This window comes from Phocoena sinus, chromosome 19, assembly GCF_008692025.1.
Source record: "Phocoena sinus isolate mPhoSin1 chromosome 19, mPhoSin1.pri, whole genome shotgun sequence".
Classification (NCBI taxonomy): domain Eukaryota; kingdom Metazoa; phylum Chordata; class Mammalia; order Artiodactyla; family Phocoenidae; genus Phocoena; species Phocoena sinus.
Window position 1 is genome coordinate 39,438,770 of NC_045781.1, and position 17,744 is coordinate 39,456,513.

At 49.4% G+C, this 17,744-nt stretch overlaps 1 protein-coding gene across 1 annotated transcript in view; it reads left to right on the forward strand.

The window, feature by feature from the left end:
• Positions 1-17,204, forward strand: part of CDH5 (cadherin 5) — a 37,595-nt gene extending 20,391 nt beyond the window's left edge. The window contains exons 5-12 of the mRNA XM_032614709.1: positions 877-1,041; positions 1,892-2,079; positions 3,792-4,042; positions 6,954-7,096; positions 8,611-8,735; positions 9,093-9,201; positions 11,193-11,438; positions 13,557-17,204. Coding sequence (XP_032470600.1) covers positions 877-1,041; positions 1,892-2,079; positions 3,792-4,042; positions 6,954-7,096; positions 8,611-8,735; positions 9,093-9,201; positions 11,193-11,438; positions 13,557-14,071 — 1,742 coding nt within the window. The 3' untranslated portion in view covers positions 14,072-17,204. The remainder of the gene's footprint in view (positions 1-876; positions 1,042-1,891; positions 2,080-3,791; positions 4,043-6,953; positions 7,097-8,610; positions 8,736-9,092; positions 9,202-11,192; positions 11,439-13,556) is intronic.
• Positions 17,205-17,744: the final 540 nt, after the last annotated feature.

Here is a 17,744-nt window from a genome sequence, read left to right on the forward strand (position 1 = left end):
TAGCAGCTCCAGCTATGGAATCAAATGGATCTGGTTTCAGAACCCATTTCTGCTCCTCACTGCTTCTAAAGACCTTGGGCAAGTCAACTGACCTCTGTGAGAGCTAGGGCCCTAATCTCAAAACGGGGGAAGCTTATATTCACCTTGTACGGTAGGTGTGAAGTCTGAATTAGGTAACATGTAATGAGCACATGGCCCATCGTCATTATCCACTCCACGTGACCCAAAAAACTGTAAGGACTGAGTCTTGGGAGCAAGACAGAAGTCCAGGTGGTCAGGCCTGAGGCAAGCCATCTTTCAGAGTGATGGCAAACACACAGCACAACCTACGCTGCACCAAGGCAGCCATCACTAACCCATCACAGCACTCTTCCCACTCTGAGCCTAGATGTGGCCTCAGGTTCTTGCTCAACCCAGTGCTCCAGGTGGCTGGGACCAATACTGGACCAAAGCGTTTGGCCTAGCAGTGCAGGGCATGGAGGTGGAAGGTGGTTCACCCCTGGCTCTCAGTCCTGCCTGCACAGTGAAATCACCTGGGGAGCTCTGAAGCCAGGTGCCCTATGGGTAGCGGCTGGGCATCACTATTTTTTAAAAGCTCCCCAAGTGGGCTTCCCTGGTGGCGCAGTGGTTGAGAGTCCACCTGCCGATGCAGGGGACACGGGATCGTGCCCCGGTCCGGGAAGATCCCACATGCCGCGGAGCAGCTGGGCCCGTGAGCCATGGCCGCTGAGCCTGCGCGTCCGGAGCCTGTGCTCCGCGGCGGGAGAGGCCACAACAGTGAGAGGCCCGCGTACCGCAAAAAAAAAAAAAAAAAAAAAAAAAAAAAAAAAAAAAGCTCCCCAAGTAACACGGCTCCTGATGTGACACTTTTTGCAGGACTAATTGTCACAGCGAACAAAAACCTGGACCGAGAGAAGCAGGCCAAGTACGAGATCGTGGTGGAAGCACGAGATGCCCAGGGCCTCCGGGGGGAATCGGGCACGGCCACCGTGCTGATCTCTCTGCAGGACGTCAACGACAACTTCCCCATCTTCACACAGTGTGAGCCCCTCCCCTAGGGCCCCGGGCAGGGCGAGGGCTGGGATACTCCAGGCTCCGTGACCCGGGAGCTCTCAGAGAGGATCCTGGCATCTGTCTACCTCTCTCTCCAACCCAGGGCGGGCCTACGTCAGGGGTGTCTTTCCGGTGTTCCCCATCTATGAACACGTTCCCAAGGCTGTCCAACTGCCCCTGCCACGGAGCCCTCACAGGCCAGCAGGGAGTCACACTCCCTGCTGTGTGCCACCGTGTGCCCAGAGTCCCACTACCAGATAGGACCACTTTCACCCAGATCCCACGGGCTCAGGAAAACCCAGACCCCAGCTAGAAAATCCCCATGAGCTGGGGAACAGGGGTTCAGCAAAGCTCCAGAGCCAGAGCCAGGGCTGGGCTCTGACCCATCCACAGACTGATTCTCCCCCCTTTTGACACACCCTGGGTGGGCTGGGGAGGAAAGTCAGATGACTGATCACTTGCAACTCCAATGCTGATGGCTCATGCAGAGGCTCAGCCACCCCAAGGACAGGCGGGTTTTCCCGAAGTGGCCTCCTTGTGTACGGCACAAGCTCCCTGAAGGCAGAGATTCTCTCAATCGTCAATTAACAGGTCCCCTAGCAAGGTGCCTGACATACAGCAGATGCTTGATAACTATTTGTCAGGTGGATGGAAGGACAGAGCACAACCTCTTTGCCTTGGGACACAAAGTTCCAGAGGAATTACTACTACTACTACTACTACTACTACTATTTTATTGTGCCCGTTTCCTGTAACAAAATGTATTGGGATAGTATGGGGACAATCGCCTCATCTATCTCATTAACCCAGTGCCCTTTGGGGCGCCTCTTTGCATCAGCCAGGTACCTATTTTCTGTGCCCGAAGACATCCGTGTGGGCAGCCCCCTGGGCTCTCTGTTTGTGGAGGACCCAGACGAGCCCCAGAACCGGAAGACAAAGTACAGCATCGTGCAGGGCGAGTACAGGGACACCTTCACCATCGAGCCTGACCCCAGCCGCAACGAGGGCATCATCAAGCCCATGAAGGTTCGCAGACCTGTGGCAGTGACATCAGATGTGGGGTTGGGGGCTCCCGGCTTCCTCAGGACTCAGCCAGGGGTTGCTCCCGGATCAGAGGCCACCAAAGGTGCACGTTCTGGGTCAGTTTGGAGCTGGCCGTGTGCTCGTGGACACTGTGACCCTGGCGCTGGGAAGGGGAGCCAGGACAGAAGGGTCAGTACCTTAGGCTGGGCTACCCCGGAAGCAGACCTTGAGGCAAGGATTTGGGTGTAAATAGTTTACTTGGGGAGTGATCTCAGGAAGCCCCAGGAGCAGTGAGATGTGAAAAGGAGGGAAGCGAATACAGGCTCCTCAATGAGCAGGTGAACACCATGGGCGAGTGGGGTGCAGTCCCGCTGGGGACATCTGGGGGACAGTGTGGAATATGCCTCAGAGTCGCAGCAGCTGTGGGCTGATTGAGGGCTCCTGGGGGCTCACTCCCCAGCACTTTCTTCCTTTTTTTTTTTTTAAGATTTATTTATTTATTTAATGTATTTTTGGCCACATCAGGTCTTAGTTGCAGCATGCAGACTCTTCATTGTGGCCTGCGGGCTTCTCTCTAGTCGTGGTGTGTGGGTTTTCTCTTCTCTAGTTGTGGCGTGCAGGCTCCAGGGCGCGTGGGTTCTGTAGCTGTGGCGCGAGGGTTCCTAAGTGCGTGGGCTCTGTAGTTTGCAGCACACAGGCTCTCTAGTTGAAGAGCGGGACATCAGTAGCTGTGGCACGTGGGCTTAGTTGCCCCGTGGCATGTGGGATCTTAGTTCCCTGACCAGGGATCGAACCTGCGTCCCCTGCATTGGAAGGCGGATTCTTAACCACTGGGCCACCAGGGAAGTCCCCTCTCTGGCACTTTCTGATCTGCCCTGGGCATGGGGCCAGGAAAGCCCTGGAAGATTACAAGTGCTTGCAGCTGAAAGCCATCAGCATGTAAGGAAATAGTGAATGCCGTGGGGAGGGGGTGGCCATTGGCAGCGGCTGCTGCTGAGAAAGCAGTTGGACTGGCTGAATCTAGAAGAGGAGGGAAGGTCTGCCAGGGGCACAGACTGCTTCAGAATGGCCATGCAGAGGACTGGGAGGCCAAGGCCAGTGATGACCTGCCTCAAAGGGGACACTCCAGAACCCCTCTGCCTGAGCCAGGCCATTCCTCCAGCAGACCTCTCCCGAGTCCTTCTCTGGTCCAGCCCTGTGCTGGGGACTAGATATACCCAGGGGGGGAGTCAGACGGCCTCCACGGTACCAAAGCTCTCAGCCAGTAGGGAGGACAGACACACAGACATAAAGGGTACCCAGGCAGGGAGCAATTACCTGTGTTGGGAGGGGCAGGAATGGGTTCTGAGAGGGCATCTGATTACCTTCAGATTGGCTTCCTGAGGGGTGAATAGGAGTATGCCAAGCGGGCAAGGGCAGGAGGAGAGACTTGAGCAAAGGCACAAAGAAAAGGAATGTCTTTAAGGAGCTGGGGATAGAACCACTAGTCTGTGGTCCCCTTGATAGCAAGACTGTGGCTGATCCACTGGTTGTCCTCAATACCTGGAATTGAGCCACGGTCAGGATACACGGGAGACAGCTGAAGACAGCCAGGCCACAGCCCCCTCATCTGTAAAAAAGGGGGTCATCCCAGTGTGACCTCGCAGGGTTGCTGTGAAAATCACCACCACGTGCTTGGCTCAGAGCAAGTGCTCACCATAGTTTTCCCTTTGCAGCCCCTGGACTATGAACGCATCCGGCAATACAGCTTCACCATCGAGGCCACGGACCCCACCATCGACCTCCGCTACCTGAGCAGCACCTCCACCAAGAACATCGCCCGTGTCATCATCAACGTCACAGATGTGGACGAGCCCCCCGCCTTCCAGCAGCCCTTTTACCACTTCCAACTGCGGGAGAACCAGAAGAAACCTCTGATCGGCTCAGTGCTGGCCGTGGACCCCGATGCCGCTAAGCGGAGCATCAGGTAAGGCGGGTGGAAGGCGTGACGATGGTGATGATCACGACACCACCCAGGCACTGAGGCTCTTAGGCCTGCTGGACTGAGCCCAGGACTCAGAGGGGGAAACTGGCTTCTCCTGGAAGGTACATGGGACATGCACAGAGGCACGACAAGAAGCCCAAGCTCTTCCACTAACCCATGTGGCCAGGTGGAATCTTGCTCTGCCCAGGCCAGCATGGTCCTGGCCATCAGAGCTTCCCGTTGTCTGCTCTACCTTGAAGGGGAGGTACGAGCTCCCACAGGTCCCGTCTGGGGAGATGTGACAGTCAAGAGAGCAGCCAACTTGACATCCATGAAACCCCTTCGCTAAACATGATTTATTACATTTGTCTTCCCAAAACCACAAAAGGAAAAAGTGTTTATTTCACACAATCAAACAACACAAGGATCTATAAAGAAAACATCATAACCCTGATTTCCAGACAACTCATGTTCATGGTGTGCTGTGGTCCTATCATGCCTTTCTTCGTGACCACACAAACATCTACATACATTTATGGTGGATTTGTCCTTTGTTTGTTTGGGGGATTTGATTGTTTTAAAATTTTTTTGGATCATACTATACCCATTTCATCACTACGGCAAGTCCCTCCCTCAAGTGTTTTTTCACTTTATATATCTTTAATGCATTCTCAAACATTCATTCTTCCACATGAACCATAAAATTCTTCAGTTTTTAAAAAAGCATCAGAATTCTCATGAGAATTGTGTTTATATACCAATTTGGGGAGAGTTAATGTTTCTCTGTTATCAGGTCTTCCTGTTAAAGACAAATGTGTACCTCCATTTTGATCACATCTCTTAAGTTTTAGGACAACTGTTTTCATGGCCATTCTATTCTAAATGGTCTATAATGATAATTTTTATTTCTTCATTGATCCAATGGTTTAAGAGACTTTTTTTTCATTTACAATTGGTAGGGCATTTTTTGGCTTTGCTTTAACTTGTTCTGTGATGTAATGCAATTGTCTTCGTGTGTCTTTCTGTCCATTTTTTTCTGGAATATCTAAGCTTTTGCTTTATGTATTTTTTCTATTCAGTTAACAAAGGTTTATAACTATTTTACCTTCATTATGACTTGTCACTTTCATCCTTATGACATTTTGTCCTCAATTCCATGTTGCCTGATGTAAAGTTTGTCCTGTTTTCATGTTACCCATGTTTGCCTGAAATAAATTTTCCAACCTTTACTTTTAATTTTTTCTAGGTCATGGGCAGTAAGTTGTCTCTTGAAACTGGAATGTAATTAATTGGCTTTGCCTTTTTTTTTTTTTCCATCTTTACTGGAGTATAATTGCTTTACAATGTTGTGTTAGTTTCTGCTGTACAACAAAGTGAATCAGCTATATGTATACATATATCCTTATATCCCCTCCCTCTTGCATCTCCCTCCCACCCTCCCTATCCCACCCCTCTAGGTCGTCACAAAGCACCGAGCTGATCTCCCTGTGCTATGTGGCTGCTTCCCGCTAGCTATCCATTTTACATTTGGTAGTGTATATATGTCCACGCTACTCTCTCTTCATCCCAGCTTCCCCTTCCCCCCCGTGTCCTCATGGCTTTGCTTTTTAATCTACACTGAGATGCTTTGTGTTTAACCTATTTACATTTTTCATTGTAAATGATATGTTTGATCTTACTTCTTTTATCTTGTTTTACATTTGCTATTTCTCAAACTTAATTACTTTTTTCCCTTCCTCCATCTTTGTTGTAGAGTCTATTTTTTCATGTTATTTTCTCGTAGATATTTGGATAGAGTACACGCATTTTTACTTCTACCAGTGAGATTTGCTTCTATCTGTAAAATTTTAAATGTTTTCCTGGACCAATATTTTCTAGTTAAAAATCTCTGTCTCTCTCTCTGTCTGTCTCTGTCTCTGTCTCTCTCTCTCTCTCACACACACACACACACACCATTGCCTTCCTATATATGATAAAGATATCAATAGTTTAATTTTAATTCCTCCCAAACCAGATTTTTTTTTTAACTTTATTTTGAGACACTTGTTAGATGAAGTGAGTTTTCAAAAAAATTTTTTTCAGGACCCATCTTGTGGATGATATACTTCCCGAATCCTTGCATATTTACAAATCAAAAATATTATCAATGCGTCCTAGCATTTAACTTTGTGAGAATGTCTGGGGTGAGTCTGATTTCTCTTTCTTTATAAGGACGTACCTTTTCTGTCTGGACTCTTTTTGGTTTCTTTATATAGCTCTGAAATTCAAAAGTGTCATCAAGATATAGCTAAATATTGATCTCTTTTTAAAATTACGCCTGATATCAATGACTCTTCTATAAACTTAGGCCTTTCTTCAGATCAGGAAGTTTTCTTCTATTATATCTTTTGTTATTTCTTCTGTTCTCTTTGTTCTGGAATTTTCCTCAGTATTAGAAATATATATATTTGGAATGTTATATATTTTCATCTCTCTTTTCTTCTCTTCATGCCATTTTCCTTAAGAACTTTTCCAATTTTTACTTCACAAATTTAATTTCCTTTCAATCACTTCGTACCTCTTCCAGCCCCTTTTTTTATTTCTTCCTGGCTCTTGCCCAACTATCTTTTCATTAATCACAAAATGCGATCCAAGCTGTGGTATAGTTGATTATAGTGCCACCTGCCTCAACTGTGAAAGTGCTGTTGATGGAGTCTCAAGTACCACCCTCAGCCCAGTGATGGCAACACGGCCAACATCAAAGGGATTATCTCACTACTCTGACTCCCTCTGGGTGGTCAAGTGCAATGAGCAGTGAGAGGAGGATGGGGGATGGATGCAAGGGACAGATCCTGAAGGGTCTCATCTGTCCCGCTGGGGAGTTTGGACTCAGCAAAGAACAACGGAAAACCTTGAAACTCTCTCCCGTGGGCAGATACTCCATCCGCAGGACAAGTGACAAGGGCCAGTTCTTCGGAATAACCAAGCAGGGGAATATTTACAATGAGAAGGAGCTGGACAGAGAAGTCTACCCCTGGTGTAACCTGACAGTGGAGGCCAAAGAGCTGGATTCTAGTGGTGAGTGGCCCCATTTGCCAGGGGACCTGGGCTCCTCTCCTTTTCAAATCGTCAAAATCTATCATGTTGGGTCTCCAGAGGTGCTGTAAGCGCCTGCTGATGCACCACTCGGTTGGGATGCTGTAGCGCCTCCATCCCCAAGTGTGGATGGACCAGCTGCATCCACGTCATCTGAGACTTTGTTAGACGAGCAAAACATCAGGCCCCAACCCCAGACTGAATCAGAATCTCATGCACACTACAGTATAAGAAGCACTGTTCCGAAACAGGCTGCCAGGTGTCCCTGTGATGAGAGTCACCTGAGGCACCTCTTAACCACAGAGCTTCTCAGATGCCTCCCTGGAGGTTTTGGTCCAGTGGGGCCAAGGAATGTGCACTGAACGAGTGCCGTGTGGTCGTTTGGAAAAGGCTGCTTTGGAGGGTGTTTATGTGCCAGTCAGTGGGCTGAATTCAAAATCTGAAGCAGTTTCCAACTCCAAGACTGTGAGATTCTCCAGAAATTAGGGTAACTGCTGCCAAAGGGAAAGGCAAGTATCGGAGTTGTGCACTCTTAGCCTCTATGAGAAAATCACAACTGTCCTCTGGGAGAAGGATCAATATTCCCACCTCACACAGAGAGCACAAGGGCCCAGGGGGTGACTTGGCCAGGGCCCCACCGGTGCTACCTTGAAGGGCCCCTGCTTCCTGCTGGCAGCACGTCCCCCACCTGGCAGCCAGGTCAGCTTCAATGGACTCCTGCGTACTGTCCAGATCAGTCTTTGCCCCTTTCTTCCCCATCTAATCTCACTCATACAATTTTTAACTCTTATAGTAATAGTTGGCTGCCCATTTTAAAATACGGAAAACACAAAAAAGGAGAAGAAAATTATACCCTCATATTCCCACCGTACACAGATAATTACTGTTAGCACTGTAGTGTACTTCCTCTCGTCTTTTTACGATATGTATTTTTATACAAGTGAGATCATAATACTTGTATAAATATCATATCCTGCATTTCTACTTAACCTTATTCCAGAATCATTTTCTCATGGTACTAAAATATCTTTTTTAAAAAGACTGTAATTTTTAAAATGTAATTTACCTGGGCATTGCAAACAGCCACACAGTCCATTCTTTTAAACTGACGTAATTTATTAATGCAATCTCACTTAGATCGTTTACCTTTTCAATTATTTCATAATTAATTTATTTAAATCAGTTTGATTGCTTAAATTGCTGAATTAATAATTACTTAATTGATTTAATTAAAACCTTTAAAAATACACTTCTGTTGTTCACCTTTTCGATTCTTACAGCTAATTCTTTAGCAAATATCCTTGTGCTTGAAGCTTTACCCCCTTCCTCTTCCACTCCCTTCGACCAGGAGGCCATCCCTGGCCTCCCTTCCAGATGTCCATAACCCCCTCTTCCTGCAAAAAGAGCGCCCCTCCAGGACTCCCATCCATATACATTCTAATCCCAGGGCTGGCACCTGCTGAACCCACTGTAGTGATGAGTCCTTTCCCCCGCAGGGACCCCCACGGGCAAAGAATCCATTGTGCAGGTCCACATCGAAGTTTTGGATGAGAACGACAACGCCCCAGAGTTTGCCAAGCCCTACGAGCCCAAAGTGTGTGAGAACGCTGCCCAGGGCAAGGTGAGTCTAACTCAGGTGGGAGGGCAAGGCAGCGTCCGCCTGGGGCAGGCCGAGGGGCAGCACCTCCCAGCCACGGTCAGCCGGCATTTCACTAAGTTTAATGTAACTTGTACAACAGCCTTGAGGAAAGGTGACATTATCCCCACAGAGGGTGAAACTGAGGCTCAGAGAGAATGTGTAGTGAGTAGATTGGCGGGGAGGTGGTGGTAGAAAGAGTGGCTCTGTGGAGACCATTTAGGTTAGTGCTACAGGTGAGAGGCAGCCACGGTCAGGTCTAAACCCAAAGTCCCTCCCCATCACTGAAACCCCGGCCAACCCAACACCGCTAATGACCGGCCCCCATCTTCCACCCTCTAGCTGGTCGTGCAAATCTCGGCAATAGACAAGGATATAACACCACGAGATGCGAAGTTCAAGTTTTCCCTGAGCACTGAGGACAGCAACTTCACCCTCACGGATAATCACGGTGCGCCTCAAGGCAGTCAGGCTGGCTCTTGGGGGGCTCGGGGACGGGGTTGAGTCTTGAAGTGCCAGGGTCAAGGACCAAGCCACTGAACTGGGGGCAGGCCCTCAGTGGGGCTTTCAAGTTACAGGGGGTTTTGTACAATTCCCACCACATACCTAACTGGTCTGTGCAATGGTCAGAGCCACCCTGGCACACTGCTACGTCCACATGGCCTGCCCTTCCCCAGAAGATGCTCAGGTTACTGAGGAGCACAGAACAGATATGCGGTGTAGACAGCTTGGTTCACAAACTAGCCAAAGACTCCTTCCTGCGCTCAGCGCAACTGCAAATTGCTGTATGACATAGAACTTTGAGGTTGCTTCCAAAGAGGCAAAACTGGACATTTGAAACCCGAAATGCCAAGGATACAGTGTTTTAATTTGGCTACAATGACTACTTACCAGCAGGTGTCCTCGGGACAGGATCTGGTCCACCAATCACAGCCTAGAGAGCCCTGTGATGTCAGTAGCGGCCAATCAGAGTTTCTCATGAGTATGTGCTTCCGAGTGTCAGTGCTGAGTTGACTGAATTCCAGCCAAAAGCAGACAGGCTTCCGTGGCTTCTGCACCTTCCTGAGAAAAACACAAAAAATCCCCCTTGGGTCTAAACAGAACAATCCTTCACCCAGAATGGGGTGGAATCCCTGCCCATCCCTAACTGGCAACACTGTGGTTGGTGAGGATCCTTGTATAGAAACAGCCATTGCCACCTTTGAGGAAGGTCAGGGAGTGGGGTCCCTGAGAGCGAGAGGCAGACCCAGGGGATCAGCCACAGACTCGTCCTTAAGGAGCCTCCTGTGGGATGGGGATGGTGGCTATGACGCGTGGACAGTCAATGACAGACCATTCAACATTCCGCTGTCTTTAGTAGTAAATAATATGGAAAAAATACCTGTCACCCCATCCCCAGCGCCCACCTCAATCCTGCCTCAGAGGAGGGCTGCAATGGAGAAGAAAGCTTAAACACCAACCCAAAGACACCCCATATGTGACCAGGAGACTAGCTTGTTGATCTCAGATTCACTTAGAACATAAATGTCCTGCTACAATATTAAATGAGTATAGTGAGAAATCTCTAATTTCCCTCATACAGTGTCAGTGGCCATGGCTTCCATTTGAAATCTAAAAGATGGCCTCCTTTGCTTTTGGCTTCCTGAGTGTGCCAACCCCACACAGCTAGGTAAACCCTGGAACAGGGAGTCCCTGGACCCTCTAACCATCATCATCTCCTAGGAGCCAACAAAGGGCAGATTATCCAGCCACTGACTCAGAAAGGCGGGAGAGGGGAGGGGGAAAAGGAAGGAGGAGTGGAGGGGGGCGGTTCTGAAAAACCAGCATGTTAAAAAATCTCCCTGGGGAATTCTGTACATGGATTGATTGGAGCTGAGAGGGAGAGCCTATGTTTGGGCCAAAGCGCATTCTCAATTCCAGCCTGACCAGGGAATCCTCAATTACATATGCAATCATTCCCTCCGTGCCCCAGGGAACTGTGCATTGTTTTTACTTTCTAATGGATTTTCAGGGATAGCAGAAACAGCCTTAGAAGTTAGCCCAATGCTAAAAGACTTTTTAAGACTTTATTTCCCCCTGATTGCTCATCAAAGCTTGAAACAATGCGTTAATTAGCTGACAGTCACCTTTTATTGAAGTAGAGTTACGGGTCAGGCATATCATTTGCCCACAGAAACAGAAAGCAAGGGTTTTACATTCTGGCCAAGTCCTTCTTAGAGGCTAGGTCGAAGCAGCTGCCCAAAACATCCCCTGTCTGGAGGAACAGACCTGCGCTCAAATGGCTAAAACCTGAGGCAGGGGGTGCCAAGGGCAGAGACACAGCCCAGGCAGCACGTGGGCTGGTGCAGTCACCAAGGGCTTCCTGGAGGCGGCAGGCAGTGTGGATGAGAGGATGGGCACTCCAGGCCGCAGAGCCTGACTCCGAGGACTTGGTGTTTCCAGATAACACGGCCAACATCACAGTCAAGTACGGGTATTTTGACCGAGAGCGCACCAAGGTCCACCAGCTGCCCGTGCTCATCTCGGACAACGGGAGGCCGAGCCTCACAGGCACCAGCATGCTGGATGTGACCGTGTGCAAGTGCAACGAACGCGGCGAGTTCACCTTGTGTGAGGAGGTGGCCGCCCAGGTGGGCATCAGCATCCAGGCGCTGGTAGCTATCTTCCTCTGCATCCTCACCATCACAGGTCAGTGCCCAGGAGGATGGGAGGGGACACTGAGGGGGCTACACAGGAGAAGGAAGAGGCCAGGGATCCAGGCCCAGCCCTGCCTCCAGGCCCTAGTGCAGGCCTGTGCTAGGTGTAAGCTTCACCTCCTTGGGTGCCTAACTGTGGGGATGGTGGGGGAGCGGGGGGGAAGAAGGGGGGACTCAAGTCTCCTTCCCCAGTTTAAAATACTTTATATATAACATTCACTCATTCAACTGACATATTTTGAGCACTTATTGTGTGCCAGGCACTGTTCTAGGCATTTATTTACATAAAACCTCTTCTGAGGGAATTCGCTGGCGGTCCAATGGTTAGGACTCTTCACTCTCACTGCAAAGGGGCCGGGTTCAATCCCTGGTCAGGGAACTAAGATCCCACAAGTCGCACCTGCTTTGAAAAAAGAGGATCCAGTTCTTCTTTTGGAGAGAAACGGAAAGTTTAAAATTTCTAGTTTAGATTATCGCCAGTGGTTTTCTTTCTATTTTTAGGATTTCTCCAGACTTGATATCTCTTTTCCTCTTGTTTGGGCCTCAGAAATTTTAGGAGCATTTTAGGCCTTGCCTTAGTTTGGGCTCCCCAGGAAGCAGACCCTGGGACCAGGATTGGGGTGCACATGGTTTATTTGAGAGGCACTCCCAAGAAGCCCCAGAAGGAAGAGGGGGAGTGAGACTGGAAAGGTAGGCAGCCGATCAAGGGCAAGGTGTCACACAAGCTGCCACCATGGGACACTGGAGCTTCTTCTCACTGGAGACTGGGTGGCGGCACTCACAGCCCATATTTTTCCAACGATGCCCACCAGCTGATGGTGGGGCTCCTCCCAGAGGTGTAAGTTCTGCGTTTCACCTGGGGCAGGGGCTGGCCCTCCAGAGGAAGCCCTTGGGTGGTTAGAGGTCACCCTGTGCACTACAATGACAGGACTGACCGGGGGACACAGTGAGGGACCCACATCATCTGCTCCAGGCCTTTCCTGCCAGTGGCTTCCCTGAGAGGCCCCCTGGCAGTGCCCCCACTTCTGGGGCTTCCGTGGCAAAGAGTCCAGACCCAGATTTTCCTCTCAATAAAAATTAGTAATAATGATATACTGGCATCACCACCACACACAGAATTGCACTTAACCTCATAGCCACCTTATCAAATACAAACAGAGCAGAGGAGTCATCACCTCCATTTTATAGGCAAGGAAACAGAGGCTCAGAGAGGGCATCCTGGCTTTTCTTATGTACGGAACAGTTCGTTAAGTAACTCGAGGCTAGAACGACAGAGTCTAGGGATGCTCTGAGCCTACTTCCGGGAGCTCTCTGCCCCACGTGGTCCACCCCTCCTAGGGGTTGGCAACTGCCATGCAGTCACACAGCTCAGAGCTTTGAGCAGGGCCAACATCACACCGCTGCCTGATCGTGGGACTCTGGGCATGCCACTCAGCTTCTCTGAGCTCGGTTTGCTCGTGTAAAATGGGATATTAATACCTACTTTGAGTAAACGAACGTGAAAATGTGCCAATACCATGCCAGCATGTACACAGTAGGTGCTCAAGAGTAGCTGCTGCTACTGCAACGGGTGCCATGTCCACCAGCACCACCAAGACCCGTCGTCATCATCATCACGGCTCAGAATCTTTGCACTCCAAATTCCAACTCCATCCCTTTCCCCATTTCCGCCCCAACCTCTGGCCTCCTGGCCTTTGGACAAGACACAGAAGGATTTGCCACGGTGGTTAAGAGGAGGGAGGAACTGAGGATGCGGGTAGATGGGGAGGAGAGTGGCAGGAGATGAATGAACTTGAGGGAGGCCCGCTCTGTTGCTCTCCCCCCAGCCCTACTGTGGCCAGGACACCAGCAAGGATGGATCCTGGGTGGGGGTGGGGTGGAGATGACTCTGGAGTGGGAGTGAGGGTGGACCCACCAGGTGTCTAGACCAAACCAAAACTTCTGCGTTGGCCCAGCTGTCACTGGGAGCTGGGCTGGCCCGGGGATTCCCAGGGAGGAGGGGAGGGTGCAGGTAAACCTCAAGGCGGGGGCGTGTGGGGGTGGGGGGTGTTGGGGGGAGTCCCCCGGTCTGCTGGGCCATGGCCGACCGCTCGGGCTTGCTCGTTCGCAGTGATCACCCTCCTCATGATCCTGCGGCGGCGGCTCCGGAAGCAGGCCCGCGCCCACGGCAAGAGCGTGCCGGAGATCCACGAGCAGCTGGTCACCTACGACGAGGAGGGCGGCGGCGAGATGGACACCACCAGCTACGACGTGTCGGTGCTCAACTCGGTGCGCCACGGTGGGACCAAGCCCCCGCGGCCGGCGCTGGACACGCGGCCGTCCCTCTACGCACAGGTGCAGAAGCCGCCGCGGCACGCGCCTGGGGCGCACGGGCCCGGGGAGATGGCCGCGATGATCGAGGTGAAGAAGGACGAGGCGGACCACGACGGCGGCGGCCCACCCTACGACACGCTGCACATCTACGGCTACGAGGGCGCCGAGTCCATCGCCGAGTCCCTCAGCTCCCTGGGCACCGATTCATCTGACTCGGACATCGATTATGACTTTCTCAATGACTGGGGGCCCAGGTTCAAGATGCTGGCCGAGCTGTATGGCTCGGACCCCCGGGAGGAGCTGGTGTATTAGGGGACCGCGGGCCGCCGGGCCTGGGTAGCTCAGGCTAGTCGGACACGGGCACTGAGCCCTCCAATCGTAGCACTCATGTCCCAGCCTAACAGCCCTTCCTCATGGGTCCCAGAGACCTCACCACCTTGGATGGCAAAATCCAAGTCCCTGAAATGTCCAGGAACGTATTTCAGTGATGGCTACTCCCAAAACGTTGAAAAACACCAGGCTGGTGTTCTGTCTGGGCTGAGACATCCACATAACCCTGTCACCTGCGACTACGGGTCCAACTCAAAGACTTTCTCAGTCTTCTCAAAGCAGATTATGCTCAACTGCCAGGGGGAGGTCTTCCCCTGAGGTCCCTGAACCCCTAGTGGGGGGAGGCTGGGGGGGGGGGGGGTCCTGGTGCCTGTCACCTGGAGGCAAGGGGCTGGATGGCATGACTGTGGGGCGAGACTCTCTAGCCCAGTCCCCCAGGAGACTGGGCCCGCCCCCCAGGCCTGCCCTGCTTTAGCTTCCTCACACCCTCCCAAGACCCCCAGCATTCTGCAGCCTCTCCCCAGGCCTGTCAAAAGGGAGGAAGGGCCTCTTGACATCTCCCGACCTTGGGTCTTGAGGTGACCTCGCTGGCCTGCCATGCCTGTAACTATGCTGTACTGGGTACTGAAAATTCATCCAAGGTCAGGGAAATGGCTCGTTGAACTTTAAAGCAACTGTGAATTCATCCTGGAGGGACAGTGGAGACCAAACGAGACCACAGATCATAGGGTGAGGGCCATCTCCACACCCACTCCCTCCAGAGAGGGCCAGGAGTCGCTGTGACCCCAATTTGACACTCACGACACCCCTCCAGTTTTGCCTGGGAAGCGGGGCAGATGTTCCCGGAGCAGAAGATCTCTCCCTGCCTCGCCCAGTCACTCATTCATGCTCTTTCTTTTTTCTTTCTCTCCATCTACTCTTGATCTCTTGACTTAGAGGCACTTAAGGTGTGACCCACATCAACTCTGGCCAAAGTCCAAACCCAAACATGACTGCGCAACACAGCTGTGTCATTTGCCTTTACACCTCGTTGTTGCCACATCTCAGGGAACCCCAGCAGGGCCCCATCCCTACAGAAGGCAAGGCCCCTGCTCAGGCCCAGTGGTCACCTGCTCCTCTTCCACTTTCAGCCACGTACGGGACTTTCCACTGCAAACACACCTTGGGGAAGTGGCATCACTCAACAGGGGTGCGGGGAAGGAGGCAAACTCTCTGACTCACCATTTGTCATGGACCAAGGTTCCTGCTCTGGGCAAGGCCCCTCAATCCAGGGGACTGTAGATAACACTTACTTTTTATTTTTAACCAATAACGAGTTTTTCGTATTTTTTTTTTTTTACTAATGATACTTATACATTTCTAGCTCTCACAAACGTATAGAATAAGGGGTTTTGCATAATAAGCAGGTTGCTATTTAGGTTAGCAATTTTAATTCAGGTTTTTTAGTTGGATAAACAAATTCCTGTAACCTTCTATTTCCTACCATTGTAGTAATTGCTCTAGTGATAATGACTATATATATATTGGCTACACTGGTGCATGGGACATACTGTATTTTTTTATAACTAAATAAAGAAAAATCTTGAAATACTTCTCTTTCTAGAGCTGAGCGAGCTCATGTGAAACACAAGCACATACACCACCACCATCATCAGAGGAACCCAGGGTGCAAGGCGACACGTGCAGTCAGGATTTCAGAAACACACTGCAGGAAAGTGATTGCAGCAGAGGGACACCTAGTCCATCCAGGTCTCCTCTCAGAGCCCCATGCCTTCCCTCAGCCTCTGTACGTGGCCCCCAATCCCACCCCGACTCTACACAGCAGGCAGGGCCTCTGGAAGCTGGAGCTGCCACACATTTTCCAACTGAGAAATGAACCAGATGAGTAATATACATCAGCAGTGAGGGAGGAAATCAATCTAATTAGCTGGTTGACAACAGTGATTGAGCAGCTGGCATTTAGTGGGGTGTGTGGACCCCAACATTGGGGTCCTGCCTGGAAAACCTCACAATCGAAAATGAGAACAGGAAGCCTCTTTGCCAGACTTAGGACTTGAATTGGGTAGGTGGGAGATGAAGCTCACTGCAGCAAGGCCCCCGCTCCTTCGTTTCCTGCAGCATTTCCGGGGCAGTGTGACTCCCAGTGATGAGATTTTGCAAACTGTGCTCTGGATGAACACTTTCCTGGAGCTCTCAGGGGGCAATTTGTCTTAATTCCAATTTTGCTCTAATTTCATTGGGATTTTTTTGATCCGTTGGTTATTTGAAATGTATTGTTTAATTTCCAAACATCTGTGAATTTTCCCAATTTCCTTCCATTATTGATTTCTAATTTCATTCCACTGTGGTCAGAGAACATAAGTTTTATGATTTAAATTCTTGTAACTTTACTGATAACTAGTTTTATACCCTAACATATGTTTTATCCTGAAGAATGTTCCATGTGCACTAGAGAGGAATATGTATTCTACCGTTGTGATGGAGTGTTCTATAGTGGTATGTTAGTGTTGTTCAAGACTTTTATTTCCACACTGATCTTCTGTCTAGTTAGTCTATCAATTATTGAAAGTCTAATGCTAAAATCTCCAGCTGTTACTGTTGAATTGTATATTTCTCCCTTCAACTCTTGTCAGATTTTGCTTCATATATTTTAAGTCTCTGTTGTTACGGGCATATAATCTTATAATTGTTATATCTTCTTGATGGATTGACCCTTTGAGCATTATCAAATGCACCTCTTCACATCTAGTCACAACTTTTATCTTAAAGTCTATTTTGTCTGATATTAGTATAGTCACTCCAGCTCTCTTTTGGTTACTGTTTACATGGTATATCTTTTTCTGTCCTTTTCTTTTCAACCTATTTGTGTCTTTTAATATAAAATGTGTCTTCTGTGAACAAAATATAGCTGGATCAGGGCAGTTTATCCATTCTACCAATCTCTCTTTGACTGCAATGTTTAATCCTTTTACATTTAATGTAATTACCAACAAGGTAGGGTTTATGCCTGTCATTTTCCTATTTGTATTCTTTGGCTTATGTCTTTTTTGTTCCTCTATTACCCCATTATTGCCGTGTTTATGTTAAATAGATATTTTATAGTGTACCGTTTTAATTCTCTTGACGTTTCTTTGACTATATTTTATGTTTTTTTCTTAGTGGTTCTCCTAAGGATTATACTTAAAATCTTAACTTATAACAATCCAGTTAGAATTTGTACCAACTTAATTTAAGTAGTGTACAAAACTTTGCCCCTAATAGATCCACTCCCTCCCCGCTCCTTTGTGCTATCGCTGTTGTACATATTACATTTTTATACATCGTATGCCCATCAACATAGATTTATAATTATTGCTTTATGCAGTTGTCTTTTAAATCATATAGGAGGGAAAGAAGAGTTACAAACTATATATATATTGCCTTTTTTTATATAAATGTATTTATTTTATTTGTTTATTTTTGGCTGCATTGGGTCTTCGTTGCTGCGTGTGTGCTTTCTCTAGTTGCGGCGAGTAGGGGCTCTTCTTCATTGCAGTGCGCGGGCTTCTCACTGCGGTGGCTTCTCTTGCTGCGGAGCACGGGCTCTAGGCGTGCGAGCTTCAGTAGTTGTGGCTCGCGGGCTCTAGAGCACGGGCTCAGTAGTTGTGGTGCACGG